The following is a 16702-nucleotide window of genomic DNA, read 5'->3' on the forward strand; positions in this document are numbered from 1 at the left end:
TGGCATGGTCCACAAAGCTGCAGCCCCAGCCTAGGGGGTGGGGCGGGGCTCACTGTACTTGAGGTCGCACGCACCCACCCCAGTCACACAGCAGGGCCCACATGCTCACCGACTTGCCTCCAGCCATGTAGCTTTCCTGGACCTCAGGCCCAGGAGCCAGGCGTTTCCCGCTGGAGCCCACTCCCAGGTCCCCAGTTTCTGGGCCTTCCTGCCTCAGAGCCAGCATCCCCTCCAGCCTGGGATCTGAGGCCCTAGGACTGTAAAAACCCTGAGAGAGGCTGCTGCTTCCCACCCCCGTCCAGGCAAGCGCAGGCAAAGCAACAGAGGCCTTGGAAATGGAGGCCTGACTGCCAGAGCCTCAGTGCAGGGCCAGAGAGGATCCTGGGAGCAGGGAGGCCTGGCGCCCTGCTGGGGAGACTCTGGACTGGAAGGCCATGGATGCCCTGAACTGGGCAGAGAGGCCTCAGAGGCAGTAGGTGTGCGGAAGCACAGGCCAAGTCAGGTCTTAGCGTCTGGGATGCCTGGGCCTGAAGGCCCAACTGGGCAGCAGGGCCTTCCCAGGCGGGCAGGCTGGCTGTGGGGTGGGTGGTGAGCGAGGGGCAGCATACGACCCGGCCGGCGGCCTGAATTCCTCCGACGTGTCCTCGGCTCCCTCGGCCAGTCCAGGCCCCGCCCCCGGCCCTCCCTGCACCCGGCCGGTGCGCGGGGAGGTCGGAGGAGCGGGCACTGCCCACCCTCCGGATGTATAAGCGTCCTGGCCAGAGGCGGGTGGTGCGCGCGGGTGCGCGTGACGCTCGGGCTCCCGGGCTGCTTGGCCTGGGCGGCGTCCCTCTGCTCAGGGTCCCCAGCCACGACAGTGAGCCGACCGAAGAGGGCTGGGGGCCGCTTGCTGGGCTGGGTCCTGTCCCTGAGCACCGAGGAAAGGACGACGCCGTGGCCCTGGGGCTGTCCGCCTGTGGCCAGTGCCGGAGCCCGGACTGCCCTCTCCTCACCCAGGTGCAGGGGCAGCCGGGGAAGAGGAGGCGGGAGGACAGGGGCAGGGCCGGTGCCCCACAGCTTCGGGCTGGGGCTGGGCGCTCCCAGCATCCCCACCTCCCCTCGGGGGCTGGGGAAGCTGATGGCTTCGCTGTACAGAGGGAACCCAGGCCTCGGGGAGCAGCGGGATGTCCAAGGGGTGCTGGTCATGGAGGCCCCTGGGAGCAGAGGCAAGGGGCCCGGACCTTGAAAAGCAGGAGGGCCCACACCCCCAGGGCTTTCAACCCATCAGGGCCCCTCGGCTGCCACCGGCCCAGAGTGGGGGGCCGTGACACCATAATCCCCTGGGCCCAGGGCCGGCGGCTGTGAGTGGCACCGCAGGCCCCCGCCCCCGGGGCCCGAGGGCTGGGCCGGCCTCGGTGGGGCCGGGTGCACGCAGTCGGAGGCGGCGCCGGTCAGGCCGCCGGGCGCCTATGGACGCACGGAGCCCGCTGTCTCCCCGGGCCAGCGCGTTCAGCATTGCCTCTCTGGTTGCAGCAGAGGCCGCAGAGCACACCGCTCGCCTGGAACCCGGGTTCTCCGACCCGGCGAAGCTTCGCAGGCTGCTGGGATCCCCGGCCGGGATGCACTTCAGCACCGTCACCAGGGACATGGAAGGTGAGCCTCCTGCTACGTCTACACGGACCCGCCCGCCAGATCCCCTGCCCCTGCTGCCGTGGGGCCCAAGCAAAGAGGGTTGGCAGGATCCGGGCAAAGAGCGGGTGGAGGGAGCTCTGGCGGGGTGAGTTCCAGGCTTCTAGCTTGGACTCTAGGGTGGAGAGAAAGGGGGGCATCCTGCCCAAATTCTGTGCCCCCGTCCAGCCTGGGGACCCTCCAGCCTGGGGACCCCGCTGCAGAGACCCGCACGCAGCTAGACACAGGAGCAGAAGAGGGCGAGGGGAGGCTGGGAGGACAGGAAAGAAGGACCAGAGAAAGGCGGTGGCAGAGGGGCCGTGAGCTCAGAGAGGCGGGAGGAAAGGAGAGGAGCGTGAGATTGTCAGGGGACACGGAAAAGGCGGGGGGCAGCGGGAGAAAAAGAAATTGAGAAAAGGAGAGAAAACAGAAAACCCAAAAGAAGAAAGATGAAAAGGAAATGAAGAGGGCAAGAACGAAAGAGAAGAAAGTGGAGGAAATTTTACGAAAGAAAGTTGAGTCATAAAAAAAGAAAAAGAGAAAAGAGTTCAGTTTTTATTCAAAAAAAAAAAAAGAGTTAAAAGCCATGAATAACAGAAAGACGCACGCAGAAAGGAGGGGGACAGGCAGACTGAAAAGAAAGACAAAGCGCTGAGGGGCTAGCAGGAAAAAGAGGAAGAGGCAGAAAATAAAGCAGAAATAAGGAGACTCGAGAGAGATAGTGGAAGGAGGAAAGAGGATGCGGAGGGGAGACTTGAACGAGGAAGACAAAGGTAAGGAAATAACAAATTGCAAAGAGCCCGGAGAGAGAAGTGCAACGCGGGAGGGCGGCAGAGCGAGGGGCGGCCGGCGGGCGCTCGCTTGGGGGAGCCGGTCCGGGCGGTCGGGGGGCCGGGAGGAGGCGGGGGCGGGGAGGGGGCTGGGGGAGGCCATTGTCTCGGCGGGGGCGGGGGCGCGGCGCGGGGCGGGGCGGGGCGGGGCGGCTCCGCGGGCGGCGGCGTGGGGCGGCGCGGCCCGGGGCGCAGCGCAGCGCGCGCCCGCCACTCGGCCCGGGGCGCGGGGCAGCGCTCACCTCGGCGGGGCGGCGCGGCCCGCGGGTCATGATCTCCGCGGTGTCCAGCCCGTGGCTCACGCAGCTCTCGCACTTTTGCGACGTTGCAGCCTTCACGGCCAGCAGCCTGAGCGGCCTGGGGGCGGCGGGGGGCTTCCCGGGCGCCGCGTCGCCGGGCGCCGACCCGTACGGCCCGCGCGAGCCCCCGCCGCCGCGCTACGAGCCGTGCGCCGCCGCCGCCCCCGGCGCCCCGGGCCCGCCGCACGCCTACCCGTTCGCGCCGGCCGCCGGGGCCGCCACCAGCGCCGCTGCCGAGCCTGAGGGCCCCGGGGCCAGCTGCGCGGCCGCCGCCAAGGCGCCGGTGAAGAAGAACGCGAAGGTGGCCAGCGTGAGCGTGCAGCTGGAGATGAAGGCACTGTGGGACGAGTTCAACCAGCTGGGCACCGAGATGATCGTCACCAAGGCCGGCAGGTCAGGGCGCCCCTCCCTAGCGGCGCGCCTCGGTCCGACGCACGCGAGCGGGGCCGGCAAGCGGGGTGGGGGCGCGGCCGGCTCCTTCGCTCCCGGGTCCCGGCTCCGGCGACAACCGCCTGGCGCGCGGGCGGAGGGGCCGGCGGAGGAGCGCGGCCGCCCGGGTGCACCCTCAGCCCCAGGACGCCGGCGCCTGAAGCAGGGGCCGGCTCAGCTCGCCGGGCCCTCCCAGGGGCCTCACCAACTGGCAGATCCCAGTGGATCCCAACTTTTCAGAGGAAACTGCCTTCTTTGGTTCCCTAGTTCAGTCCATCCGGGCTAAATAGAGGCGCAGCCCGGCCATGGGGCAATGGTCTGGAACGTTGTAGGAGAGAGTTAAGACCCTTCAAAACTGTGCTGTGTTTCAGGGGAGATTGCTATCCAGTCTTCTCAGGCCTACGTCTCGGGCGATGGTGGGGCCTGGCTCTGCTGCTGGGGCCGCCGCCTTCAATTGGCCTGTGTTTGTTTTAAGGGCCCAGAGAGAAGGGGAACAAGTTTTGCGATGCAACCAATTTGACCGGCAGACAAAGGCGGGTGCCGGTCTGTGTCTAGTGTACACAGGAGACACCAGCTCTGGGTCCACACAGCCAACGGGAGCTCAGGGCCTGTTTGCAGAGCCTGCTTGTGGTTTCTCTTTCCGTGCCGCGGCGTCCGCCCTGGGAGCCTGGGGCCTGTGCCCAGCTCCAGATCAGGGGTCTTCTCCAGGCTCTCCCGCTGGCCTGGGCACTTGGCCTCCCCCCGCCACCCCATGAGGACTGTGCCCCAGCCTCCGGCCCAGTCCAGCCCAGCAAGGGCCTCGGCAGGGCCAGGCTCGCCCCAGAAGCCAGCATTCTGCAGCCCTCTCCGGCCTGCAGAGGCGAGGGCAGGCGTGGCAGGCTTGTCCAGGAGGGCTGGCATCTGTTTTCTGCCCACCGCCCGCAAGGAGTTGCCTGTGAGGGGAAGCTGCAGGACCAGCAGGTGGGGGCCTCATGCTGTCCTCCAGGGCCCAGCGGCCCACACTCAGGGCAAGGCCGGCCCATGGCCAGTGCCCAGGCTACGAGCCACAGAATGTCCTTTCCAGAGCCCGGGTCAGTCACCGAGTCGGAGCCCAGGGAGGGGAGAGTTAGGGGACCCCAAGGACACAAGCCAAGTCAGCCCTGAGTAGCTGCGTCTTGGGAACTTGCGTGTGTCCCCGAGGAAGGTGGGGAGACTCCAGCACTGGGTGGGAGGCAGGGCCTCAGAGTCGGGACTGTGGACTCCAAGGCTCGGCCTTACTGGAGGGACTGGGGAGCAGCCGCAGATCCAGCCGAAAGGGCGACTGGGACTCCTCAGAATCACACGGGCTGCCTCGCTTTCACTTTGTTTGAGCCGGGAGCTTAGGGCGGTTGATGAGATCGAGCAGGGGAGGCCTGCCCGAGGGCGGAGGATCCCGGGGGCCGGTGTTACTGCCGGCTGAGGCTAGCTCGGGATGGGACGGCTGCATCGGCAGTTGCTAGGCTGGGTCTACATGGGCAGAGTTGGCGGAAGAAGCCAAAGGCCTATGTTCAAGAGTGGAGGCTTGGCTCGAGCACTGAGTTCGCCATTGTTGTGTTTCTAAAAAGGGGGCAGGGGGCTGTCCTGCCGTCCACTCGCCCTCGGCTGGGCAGGGGCTTGGTCGGGTTAGTCAAGCAGATGAGTGAGGGGAGATGCGATGAGGGGCCTCCCCACCCAGCACAGCGGCCGGCCGGGCGGGGAGGCCATGTCCTGGGCTGGTGGAGGCGGGTCGCCCTGCCCTCCCCCACCTGAGGTGACCGAGGTCCCACCGCCCCCAGGCGCATGTTCCCCACCTTCCAAGTGAAGCTCTTCGGCATGGACCCCATGGCCGACTACATGCTCCTCATGGACTTTGTGCCCGTGGACGACAAGCGCTACCGGTGAGCGCCCAGCCGGGCCTGGAGGGCGGTGGGTCCCTGCCTGGCCAGGCTGGTGAGGGTAGGTGGCCCAGGACAGTAGTGACCGGTGCCCCCTCCCCACTCCTGCCAGACCCCAGACCCACACGCCCCATCCCCAGCAGTTCTGGGGAGTGGCCCTCAGGGGGTCATGCAGGCTGGGCCCCCACCGTCTGGCCCCTCGCACACAGCCCCTGCCTTTTCCGTGTCCCCCTCTCCCGAGAGGTAAGCGCCGGCACCCCGTCCCTTCCCCCACCCCCCGGGAACGCTGGGCCCCAGAGCTGGCAGGAAAGGTGGGGTGGCCAGGAGAGATTATGCAGGGCGGGCCTGGCCGCCCGGACAATTAACAGCAATTAATAAAGAGAACCTGGTCCGCCCTGCGCCCTAGGCCGCCGGCGTGGCCCAATCTGGGCTCCCGCCGCGCTGGCGACACAGGAGGCCCAGAGCAGCGACCCGCGTGCAGCGAAATGTGGCGCCAGGGCCCGGCTTCCTCCCTCTGGTCGCTTCCTGCCGCTTGTGTATCAGGACGGGGAGTTTTCTCTTTCCTCACATTGCCCCTGGAAAAGCTCCCCGTTCACCTGTGGGAACCTCATCAGAGGCACCTTCGGGGTTCCCTTGGCAAGGCCCTCACCCCAGCATGCTGTGGCCCCTGCCCCGGCGTCCCAGGTACGCCTTCCACAGCTCATCCTGGCTGGTGGCCGGGAAGGCAGACCCCGCCACGCCCGGCCGCGTACACTACCACCCCGACTCACCGGCCAAGGGGGCACAGTGGATGAAGCAAATCGTCTCCTTCGACAAGCTCAAGCTGACTAACAACCTGCTGGACGACAATGGCCATGTGAGCGACCCCCCAGGCTACCGCCCTGTCCCCCAGCAGGCCCTCGGGAGTCCCTGCTGACTGGAGCCAGAGGCAGAGCTTGGGCAGCTTGGGTGTGGATGAGGGACAGACCGAGGAGAGCTAGCCCTCCGGTCAGGGGCTCGGGGACTGGTGGGTCACACTGCTTCCCTCTCCCCACTCCTTGTGTTTTGCTGGAGGCTTTTTAACTGGAAAGGATGGGGCCGTGCGGGGTGGGGGGTGAGGGCAGCAGCCTTTGGAATCCAGGCAGTGATGCCCCACGGCCCAGCCTCCTTTTGGGAGCTCAGGGTTCTGCCGAGTTGTCTGGAAGCTCACTGCCCGTCCGGACCTTGGCTGGTTTCCTAGCTCGGCCCTCACCACCTTTCTTCCAGATTATTCTCAACTCCATGCACAGATACCAGCCACGCTTCCACGTGGTCTATGTGGACCCGCGCAAAGACAGCGAGAAATACGCCGAGGAGAACTTCAAAACCTTTGTGTTTGAGGAGACACGCTTCACTGCGGTCACTGCCTACCAGAACCACCGGGTGAGGCCCTGGGTGGCCCGGTCAACACTTCTGGGCAGGGGTGCAATTTTCAGTTGCTGCCTGGGGGACAGAAGGTTCCATTCCTGGAAACCCCACTCGATGGAGCCCCACCCCCAGAGCCTCAGGCCACCCCCTCCCCTCTGCTGCAGGCGGACCAGCCTCCTATCAGGTTGACCTCTCAAGGGGGAACTGTCACTGTGGCCTGAAAGTTTGTTTTCCAAACCATTCCGGAAACTCCCCATCAGGGGCCTGATGCGCAGTTTACCCAGATTCCTAGGGTGCTCCTCCACTCTGGACCACAGCGGGGTGGGGGGTGGAAGTGACTACATTCCCATCCCAGCCGGGGGAGCAGGGTCTCTATCCTAATCACTTGGGACGGAAAAGACAGGTTCTTTAGCGAGAAAGGGGTCTCCCCAGCACCCCTGCCCCAGGAGAGAGGCACAACCCCTGCGGGGGAGAGAGCAGTTGTGAGCCAGGCATTTCTGGTCAGCGGAGAGTAGAGGGGCCCTTACTGAGTGGGGGAGGGCTCTCCTAACGCTCCCCTCCGCTCCACCGAGGTCCGGTGGCCCCAAGAACAGGGGCTGGAGCCGGGTGTTCAGTGCCCGCTTTCCTGCAGATTACCCAGCTCAAGATCGCCAGTAACCCTTTCGCCAAAGGTTTTCGAGACTGCGACCCCGAGGACTGGTGAGTGTCCCCCGAGGAGACGGCGAGCGAGCGCGCGGGCGCCTGGCCGGGCGCCCCCTGACACGCTGCCCATCTCCCTCCCGCAGGCCCCGAAACCATCGGCCCGGCGCACTGCCGCTCATGAGCGCCTTTGCGCGCTCGCGGAACCCCGTGGCCTCACCCACACAGCCCAACGGCGCTGAGAAAGGTAGGGCCGGGGTCGTGGGATCTGGGCAGACGGCAGCGCCCGGCCTCGCCCGCGCCGCAGGGGCGCTCGCGGCCTTCGCGCGCCGGTTGCACAACGGCCGCGGCGGCAGGCAAGCGCGCACTCGCCCGCCCGGCCCGACGGCTGCGCCTGCCCGCCCCGCCCGCCGTCCCAGTGGAGGGCGCGGGCCCCCGGGGAGGGCCCGGGGCTGGGCAGGGGCGCGGAGCGGGGGCAGGCGCGTTCTCGCGGGCCTCTCCGCGATTCAGCCCTCGGCCCTCCCCGCAGACGCGGCCGAGGCCCGGCGAGAATTCGAGCGCGACGCGGGCGGCCCGGCCGTGCTCGGGGACCCGGCGCACCCGCCGCAGCTGCTGGCGCGGGTGCTGAGCCCCGCGCTGCCCGGGTCCGGCGTCCCGCTGCCCGGCGCGCCTGGAGGCCGGCCCAGCCCCCCGCACCCCGAGCTGCGCCTGGAGGCACCCGGCGCGTCGGAGCCGCTGCACCACCACCCCTACAAGTACCCGGCCACCGCCTACGACCACTACCTCGGGGCCAAGAGCCGGCCAGCGCCCTACCCGCTGCCGGGCCTGCGCGGCCACGGGTTCCACGCGCACGCGCACCCGCACGCGCACCCGCACCACCACCCCGCCGTGAGCCCCGCAGCCGCCGCCGCCGCCGCCGCTGCTGCGGCTGCCGCCAGCATGTACTCATCGGCCGGGGCCGCGCCGCCCGGCTCTTACGACTACTGCCCCAGATAATGTGGGCGTCCGCCTGGGGGTCCGGTCCACCCAGCCCGGGGCCACCGCAGGCCCCCTTCCCGGGCCTCCAAGCCGTGGGGCCTCCATCCGCCAGCCCCAGAGCTGTCCAAGGACCTGGTTCCCTGGCCCCAGGGCCACCGCGGGTCCCTCCTCGGCCTCGAGGGCCCCGGGTCCGCACAGCCAGTGCCAAAGTGCGCGGTTCGCGCCGGAAGGAAGTGATATTTATTGTTCTTCGCGAGACCGCGACGTCCCCCGGCCCGGCTGGCAGTTGCAGTGTAGACGACCCGAGAACCCGTCTGCAGGCGGTGTAGATACTTGTAGATATTTGTAGATAACTGTAGATACCGCGCCGGCGCCGCCTTGATAAACGGTTTCGCCTCTTTTGGAAGCTGCCTGAGTGTCCATTTCTTTGCGTCCAGTCACATCGCGCGGGGTGTCTCGGGGAGAGCGAGTCCGGGCTGACTCGGGGACTCGGGGTCTCCCTGCAGCCGGGTCCTGGGCGGGGCGGGGGGTCCCTGAGGTACGCTCCGAGCCCCTCCTCCCAGCCCCCTCCCGGCCACGCCTCCCTGCGTCCTCTCCCCGCCCCTCCCAGCCCGGCCAGAGCGCCCCTCCCCCACTGCCACCTTGTGGCCCCAGGTGTGCATCCGGCCTTGTTAAATTCCTCACTTGGCGGTTGTCCCTTTTCTAGAACTTGGGCCCGCACCCCTGGCCTGTTTTCAGGCCGGTGCCTGTCCTGTGTGTTTTTCCACGGAAGCTGGTATAACGGTCTTGGTCGTGCAGGACAGGACACTGTCCGTTGGGGGCTAGGAAGGGGAGAAGCCCTGACTCTTATCGGAAAGACAAAAACAGGTAGTTCTGCTCTTGTAGCATTTCCCTGGCTGGCCCTGGCTCAGGCCTGCGTTTTCCCCTGTTTATTGACTTTATTTGCTGTGAGTGTCCCCACGGAGTGACCTGGACGGGGCCACAATGACAGTGGTCATGAGTCATCTTGAAACCTGCCTGTGAAGCGTTTTTCCCAGGCCAGGTGGTGAGGGACCTATTAGCTCAACAACAGGGATGGGGCCAGAGGAACCCTTTGATCCCTCCCTTCCTGAGTCCAGGCAGGAAGAGCTGACAGCCTGTCAGCGTCAAGGCTGCCGACTTGGACACGAGACGGACGGGAAATGCAAGTGGCCGAGGTTTTGTCCCCCTTCTGTGCCTGACCCAGTGTATTTGTGTCGATCGCTGCCAGGAGGCACCACATCTCCAAGGACACAGCCAGGCATTTCCTGACGCCTGCCCTGTGCTGGACTTTTTTCCCGGATGTGTTGGTCCTGGAGGCGGAAGTGACCTAGAGCTTAGCAATTGGACGACAGGAACTGTTCCCTTGAGGCAGGTCTAGGAAGGGAGGTGGTGACCAAGGCTGCTGAAGGGTGAGCTCTGGAGCCAGGGCCCTCCAGAGCCTCATGGGGCACCTGGTGCCCGGACATGAAGACTTGCAGCACTGCCTGAGTGGCCAGCAGGCTCCGTGGACAGAGCTTCAGGAATGCACTCCTGAGGGCAGCCCTGGACACCACCACTGATGGACACCATCTACTCCCCACTGCACATCTCCCTCTGGGTGAGCCAGCTGTGCCACTGGGCTCCCCTGCTTGGGGGCCACAAATGCACCCAGCACCCCCTTGTCCTGGGAGGCCTGCAGGAGTGATGGGCAGTGGTTTGCCCTGTTGAACTAGTTTTCCCTGTGGGCGCCGGCCACCCCTTCGGGACCACTGTGGTTCTCAGGCCTCCCTCTCCCCACTGCACACTTTCACCATCCAGACTGGGGGAAAACCATGGGTGGAGAAATCTCTTTTTTGGTTTTGTTCAAAGCTAAAGTGAGGAGATGCTTCCCCTGAACCAACGTTGGCACCTGGCGTTTGCAGGTGAAAGGACTCAGCGGAGCGTGGCCCCTCCCAAGATCACCACCCACTGGAGAGGGAGAGCCCTGCTGCTGTCTGATGCGGGGCCGTGCACGCGCTGATGAACGGGACAGAATAAAGGTCAACGTCGGGCTCCCGGCCGGCTGCATTTGAGAGCCTGGCGGCCTGTGGGCTAGACCCTGCAGACGGTCGCCTGCCCTGGGGAACGGCCCCCAGAGGCGGGTTCTCTCTCCGCTGCCCCCACAGGTAAGTTGGCCTGGCTAAGAACTTGTCATACATGGGTCGTGAACCGGGTGCCCAGCCGGCCACAATGCATCGGTCAGGGTTCTCTATGTCAGACCAGTGTCCAGTCTCCGGTGAAGGGTGCTTGTTTGTTCTCTAGTGGGTGCTGTGCTGCCCATCACCCCCACAGACCACCATCACCCTGCCTTTCATCCTGGGGGTCAGAGGGAAGGGTTGGCTTGGGGCACCCAGCCTCTGCTGTGGGCTTTGTGTTTCAGAAGGGCGCTCGGGCCTCTCTCAGTCGCTGATCCTGACCAAGTGCTTGGTGAGCACCCTCAGCTGCAGGCATCCTCCCTGGGACCGTCAATCGTCTTCCCTCTTCCGGCCCCTCCTCCCACACCCCGACCCTTCTCTGTGTGTGGCTGGGGTCCTGTTCGCCCCTCCTCCTCGGGGGCTCACCCTCAGCTGTTGGATGCCCCCACAGGCATCTTCCTTGCGTTTCCCTGTCGGCTCAGAGGCCATGTTCCACCCCTCTTGCCTGTCCCCAGGTACTGGCTGCCAGAGCAGCGAGGACGAGAGCTAGGACCAGGAGGGACCTCAGAGCTCTGGTCCAGGGGCTCTGGATTCTTCAATCCCGAAGCTCTTCAAACAACAACAACGTCCACTGTGTGAAAGAGGGAAAGTCGGGAGCAAGTGGAGGAGGGTGGGGCCTTCGGGCCCCACATCAGGGGTCTCAGGAGCCCAAGGACCCTGGGGTGTGGGGTGACAATGCCCAGCAGCAGGCGGCTCCCTGGGCCGGCTGCCGCCTCCCTCAGTCCCACAGCCTGAGGAACGTAAAGGGCCCAGCTCCCAGGGAGGCTCGGGAACTGCCTGCCCTCCCCATGCCCCTGGCGCAAATGGCTGGCAGTTCTGGAGACTCGCCCGGTGCCAGGCGCCCCGCAAGCCCGGCGGTTGCACCCCTTCACCTGAGTCCCCAGAGCCCCTGCTCTGGAGCCCTGTGACCCCAAAGAACTGCCCCCGCTGTTGTGAAGATGCTCAGGACTGACCCCCTGCACTGCATTGCCAGCCGTGGGATGCAGGTGGTCTGTTCGGTGGTCCTCAGGCCTGAGTTGAGGAGGGAAGGGCCCTGGCAGTTGTGGGGCTGCAGCCCCTTCCCTGGGGCTGGGGAGGTCCAGAGGGTATGTGGGCCATGGATGGGGGTGGGGGAGGGGGAGCGTGACGCACTGCCCTCCAGGTGCTGCTGCAGATCAAAGCCACGTGCAGGTGGCCAGAGGGAGGTGGGGGCCGGGAGCTTCTTCTAGGACCAAAAGGATGATTCCTGTGGAGGCAGGAGTGTGGCACAGCTGGAGCTGGGTGCAAAGGGGGCGAGCCTGGTTCCACAGGCCCAGACCTTGGTTTCCCTACTGTGACGGGGGGACCCCTCCTCCTCCATGTGGGCCCAGTGAGGCCCTTCGGTTCTGCGGGTTTCCGGGCAGAACCTCCGCACAGGCCTGTCCCCATGTGCCTTCCGCAATATGGAAGCAGCTTCTGCGTCCTGACACAGGCCCAGCTGAGAACAGGCCGGGGACATGGCCCAGCCCTGGGAGGGGACGATGGGGGTGTTTGCTGGTCTACCTCACACGTTTTCTGTATTTAGAAAAACTCAAATTGTGCCTTTGATTCAATTCCCTTTCCTGCTTGTTGTACTACTTCAAACCAGATGGGTTCACGAGATGAAACTTCGGAATCTCGGCATCTCCACTTAACTGCTGCCAGGGCTGTGTGTGGGAAACAGCAGAACCAAAGGTATTTTGTTGAAAGCACCCCACTTCGGGAGGAGCCGAGATCTTAATAGCAGCGATTAAATTATCTTCTTAATTATAAAGAGGAACGTTGACATCCTTTATCAGCTCTCGACTGCACGGAGCACACACCCAACCCGCTCCTCCCAGCCCCACCGCGGCGCCCCCTGGGCTGGGGGACAGCTGGGCCCTCCTGAGGCGAAGACCTCCATGCCAGTGACCCGGAGATGCCATCTCGGACATCCAAAGGCTCAGTCTTCCTTGGTGGCGTCAGCAGGAGCCTGCACCTCCGGTGGACGGGGCCGGACCTGAGGAAAGGCTCGTTTTCTCAGCCACGTGTGTGTGTGTCCACAGGGTAGGGCCCGTGCAGCTCTGGGGGCTACCCTCTTGCCCCGAAGACAGCCAGCCCCCCACCCCACCCCCAGGAGACCCCCATCCTCCGCAGCCCCTCCCCCAACACTGGCCCCTCCAGGACGATGCCCCTCCCAGCACTCCTGTCTTCCCAGCCTCCTCCTGGCTCCTCTTGGTTGTCCTAATCTCAGTTCCTCTCCCCTTTTTCCCATCTCAGAGCCCAACCTTTATCCCAGGATGCATTTTCTAGGTTCTTTCCCAGGACCTTTTGTGACCTCATCACCCAATGAAGGTGGTGATGGCAGCCAGGCCAATGGAGGCCTTGTGCAGGGAGAGGACAGCGCTTGGGGTCTCTCCAAGGCCCCGGCTGCACTTGGACCTTCCCCCAGCAGGGGGGTCGTCCCCAAGGGCAGGCAGGTTCTCCATGGCAGGGGCCGCCTGGTAGACTGGGTTGCTACCCGGAACACAAGCCCTTCCCACATGCCTTAGTGCTCTGGGACCCCTGTGTGCCCGAGGGCCAACGCCCGAGGGCCAACCGGCCGCCGCTTCCTTTGAGGCCAGCAGGTGGGGCTCAGGGCTGCAGGAGCCCCACACAGCCGGGTCGGGCGCGAGGCCACCACCTCCTCCCCTCCAACGTTGTGCTGGGGACTCCGAGCCCCTGGGCGTGGCTGTGAGGCTGAAGCAAAATATGGAAGTAGCTGCGTCTGTGCAAACTGTCACCCTTCTGGTAACAGTGAGTGAAATCTTAAAGGGGCTAAGAAAAACAGGCAGTTTCCTTAAGACGCAGCTGGCCCGTCTGGAAGCTCTCTGGCCGGGCCCTCCTCCTGGGAGAGCCTGTGAGGTGGGGACTGGGCTGCCGCTGAGCCAGGAGGCGGGCACTCACCCACCCACCACCCCGCGGCTGGCTTATGCCAGCGAGAAGCCTCTGGCCATTTAGGGCAAGGTCACTGTCCACGGGGGTGGCCGAGGAGAGGCCACTCCCCACGCGTGCCCGCTGCTGTATTCCCTGACCAGACAGCGCTAGCGGAGAGCTGACCCAGCGCCCCGAGGAGGCGGGTGGCGGCTCTGCTTCCCCTTCTGTGGGCTGGGGTGTCCCAGGCACATTTCACCTCATTGGCTCTGATGATCAAGCCCTCCCTCCCTTTGGGTGGCTGGCTGGGAGGGTCCATTTAGAGATGGGGCCCAGGACGCAGTCAGCACCCCTTTCAGGAGAGCTGGACACCGAGTCGTGCCCACAAAGTGCTGCAGGGCTGGCCCCAGAGCTGCCTGGGCTTCACCTGCCACTGTCTCTGTCCTGCTATCACCTGCTTTCCTGAGTCCAAGGCCACGGGGGCCAATCCCGCCCTCTCATGGGCAGGCTGCGGGCGGGAGCCCCCAGGCATCAGGCAGCCCGACACCGTTGCTGCCAGGAAGGGGCCTGGTCTCAGGTGGGCCAGGACAGCCTCTTCCTCGTGCTGACCCGGCCGATTCGCTCCCGGAAGCCGGCCCAGCCCTGCGCTCTGTGGCTGGGTCCCTCCAGTGGTCAGCTGCTTCCATGCATGTGTCTCACCCCAGGGAATTAAGTTCCCAGAAGACAGAGATCCTATCATGTGTACACCCAGAAAATAACTTGACGATGAATGTAAAACCTGGATTAAACCACAGCAAGAGATCACTTCACACCCATTAGGATGGATGGATATTATCAACACAAAACAAACAGAAAATAACAAATGCTGGTGGGGATGGGGAGAAATTGGAACCCGTGCACTGCTGGTGGGAATGTAAACTGATGCAGATGCCATGGGAAACTAGAGTTTTCACAAAAAGTGAAACATAGCATTACCATACGACCAAGCAATTCCACTCCAGGGAGTGGACCCAAGAGAACTGAGAACAGAGACTTGAACCTGCACTTGTCCACTCACGCTCAGGGCAGCTCAAGTCACAGCAGCCAAGAGGTGGAAACAGCCCACCTATCAATAGCTGATCAATGGATAGAACTGATTAATTGAAAAATGGATAAAAAGATATGATCTGTTCACACAGGGGAATAAAAAGGAAGGACATTCTGACACTACAATGTGGATGACCCTTGATGTGATGCTTGTTGAAATGAGCCAGGCACAGAAGGACAAATCCTGTGTGGTTCCCCCTACATGAGGTCCCTGGGCTTGTCAGATTCAGAGACAGAAAGCAGATGGTGGGGGCCAGGGGCTGGTCAGGGGTGGGAGGAGGGGGAGTTAGTGTTTGATGGGGACAGAGTGTCAGTTTGGGAAGATGAAAAGTTCTGAAGGTGACAGTGGTGACAGCTGCAGGACAGTGTGAGTGTACTTGATGCCACTGAGCTGTGCACTTAAAAATGGTTAAAATGGCAATGATTTTTTTTTTTTTTTTGGTGGTACACAGGCCTCTCACTGTTGTGGCCTCTCCCATTGCGGAGCACAGGCTCCGGACGCGCAGGCTCAGCGGCCATGGCTCACAGGCCTAGCTGCTCTGCAGCATGTGGGATCTTCCCGGACCAGGGCACGAACCCATGTCCCCTGCATCAGCAGGCAGACTATCAACCACTGCGCCACCAGGGAAGCCCCGGCAATGATTTTTAATGTATATTTAACAATTAAAAACCGCTGGATTATCCACAGTCTGCAAAAAAAATATGCTGTTCATCTCAAATTGATCAAGTCCTCACCTGTCTCTAAACCAGCAGTTTTTCACACGGTAGTTTTGTCCCCAGGAGCTTGGGCAGCATTTGGCGACACTGTCGGTTGTCACACGGGGTGGGTGGAGGCCGGCCCCCTGCAGTGCACAGGAATCTTCAGGGCAGGCGTCACAGGGTCTGGAGCAGCTCACAGTGCGGCCGCAGTGTTCTGAGCCCCTCAGCCTGCCTGGCACGCAGCTGGGTGGCAACTGGGTGGGCGAGCACCCATCCCACGGGAGCCACTCTCCTGGCTACGTGTCCACGAGGCCGGGTCCACCCAGCCCCCTCCACAAGCCCCCTGGTGCCCAGGGACCCAGACTTGCCATGAGGCAGGCCATCCAGCCCTGGGCTCCAGCCTGGGTGTGGGGTCAGGACCCGGGAGAGAGCCCCTGCCAGCACCAGAGCCCGGCCAGTCCCATTGGCTCTGGAGCAGAACGGACCTGCAGGGCAGGCGATGGTGGGATCTTTTTCACTGACCCCTGTTGCTCCTCTGAAACCACCAGGAAAGTCACTGAGGCTTCACAGTCAGAGCCTGTGCCGACCACCGACCCCCGACATTCAACCCCAGGAGCTGGGCTCTTGCTGGCCCCTCTACCGGCCCCTCCTGGCCTGCCCAGCGTCTCTCCCTCTGTTTGTGGGGTTCTGACCCTCCAGGGGCCAGGCCCAGGGTGGGGAGAGGCAGGGGCCAGAGCGACACTTCCAGGTACGTCTCGTGCCCGCCCCACACTGTTCGCTGAGACAGTTTCTGCTCTAAAGGACCACATGTCCCCCAGGGAGGGACAGGGATGCCCACCAGGATCGGCTGGGCAGCTGTGCTCTGGGGAGGGCAGGGGGCTCAGGACAGGCTGAGTAGAAGCAAGACCCCTTGGGGGCGTGTCCAGCCGGCCCTGCTCAGGACCGTGCATGACCAGGCTGGTGGGTGAAGCCTCACGGCAGCACATCCACCCACGAGGGACGGATGGATGGGGATGCACCCCAACGTCCACAAAACCAGGACACGGCCAGGTGAGCCCGGCAGGGGGTGGGTGAGACATTCATCCCTCCGTCCTCAGGACCTGATGCAGACGAGGGGGGAAGGCAGCCTGGACAGCCTGGGGAGATGGGACAAGGTGGGACACGGTGGGACCTGTCTCCACACCCGGAAGAGGCAGAGCTGCAGACCCCAGGACAGACAGGGCGGCAGGGCCACGGGGCGACTACGAAGGGCGGGGCGGCCGCACCGGGTGGACTGCAGCTGTCGTGAAGCAGGTCCTCTCGCCGTGAAGATGGAGCCGGGCCTGCTCACCCCTTCCTGACCGGACCCCACCCTGGTGCTGCCCCTCCCCCCTCCACGCCCCGTGTCTGAGCTCGTCCCTGTGTTGACGTAGCTCTCGGGTCTGTTATTTATTGCTAATCACAAAACAGCGCCTTCTCCCTCTTTACTTCTCCAGGGCAGTAAGAGAGCCATTGAGGGCTGGGGGTCACGGCCAGGAAGGCAAGGCTGCAGCGGGCGCGGCCGTGGCCTTGGTTCGTCCTGCCCACAAGGAGAGATGTGTATCCAGAAAGGGTCCATCCAGGCCCACCTAATGGGCTATCCCATTTTTTGGGCAAGTGGCTGCAGGCCCCGGGAGCCAGAGCTCACCTAATACCTGGAGGCCGCTGCTTCATGC

The 16702-nt window shown here is 64.2% G+C and overlaps 1 protein-coding gene across 3 annotated transcripts; it reads left to right on the top strand.

Annotated features, from left to right (window-relative positions):
* The first annotated feature begins 858 nt into the window (after window positions 1-858).
* Window positions 859-8506, top strand: TBX1 (T-box transcription factor 1). Of its 3 annotated transcripts, XM_073790442.1 has the most exons (9): window positions 859-996; window positions 1513-1632; window positions 2809-3169; window positions 4999-5100; window positions 5782-5953; window positions 6343-6498; window positions 7115-7182; window positions 7269-7369; window positions 7652-8506. In XM_073790442.1, exons 2-9 carry the CDS (start codon window positions 1599-1601, stop codon window positions 8116-8118), a joined length of 1461 nt encoding a protein of 486 aa, XP_073646543.1. In that variant the 5' UTR covers window positions 859-996; window positions 1513-1598; the 3' UTR covers window positions 8119-8506. The 3 variants fall into 3 exon arrangements, with proteins under 3 accessions (XP_073646543.1, XP_019776329.2, XP_019776330.2); XM_019920770.3 differs by lacking the exon at window positions 859-996 and having other exon boundaries at window positions 1179-1632; XM_019920771.3 differs by lacking the exons at window positions 859-996; window positions 5782-5953 and having other exon boundaries at window positions 1179-1632; window positions 6366-6498.
* Window positions 8507-16702: the final 8196 nt, after the last annotated feature.

The sequence above is a fragment of the Tursiops truncatus genome, chromosome 13, assembly GCF_011762595.2.
Source record: "Tursiops truncatus isolate mTurTru1 chromosome 13, mTurTru1.mat.Y, whole genome shotgun sequence".
Taxonomy (NCBI): Eukaryota; Metazoa; Chordata; class Mammalia; order Artiodactyla; family Delphinidae; genus Tursiops; species Tursiops truncatus.

Excerpts from the sequence above, each read along its gene's own strand:
- TBX1 (XM_019920770.3), top strand. The coding sequence starts at position 1,449 with ATGGACGCACGGAGCCCGCTGTCTCCCCGGGCCAGCGCGTTCAGCATT. Across the intron at positions 6,499-7,114 it reads CTGCCTACCAGAACCACCGG|ATTACCCAGCTCAAGATCGC; the intron begins GTGAGGCCCTGG and ends GCTTTCCTGCAG. Across the intron at positions 7,370-7,651 it reads GCCCAACGGCGCTGAGAAAG|ACGCGGCCGAGGCCCGGCGA; the intron begins GTAGGGCCGGGG and ends CCCTCCCCGCAG.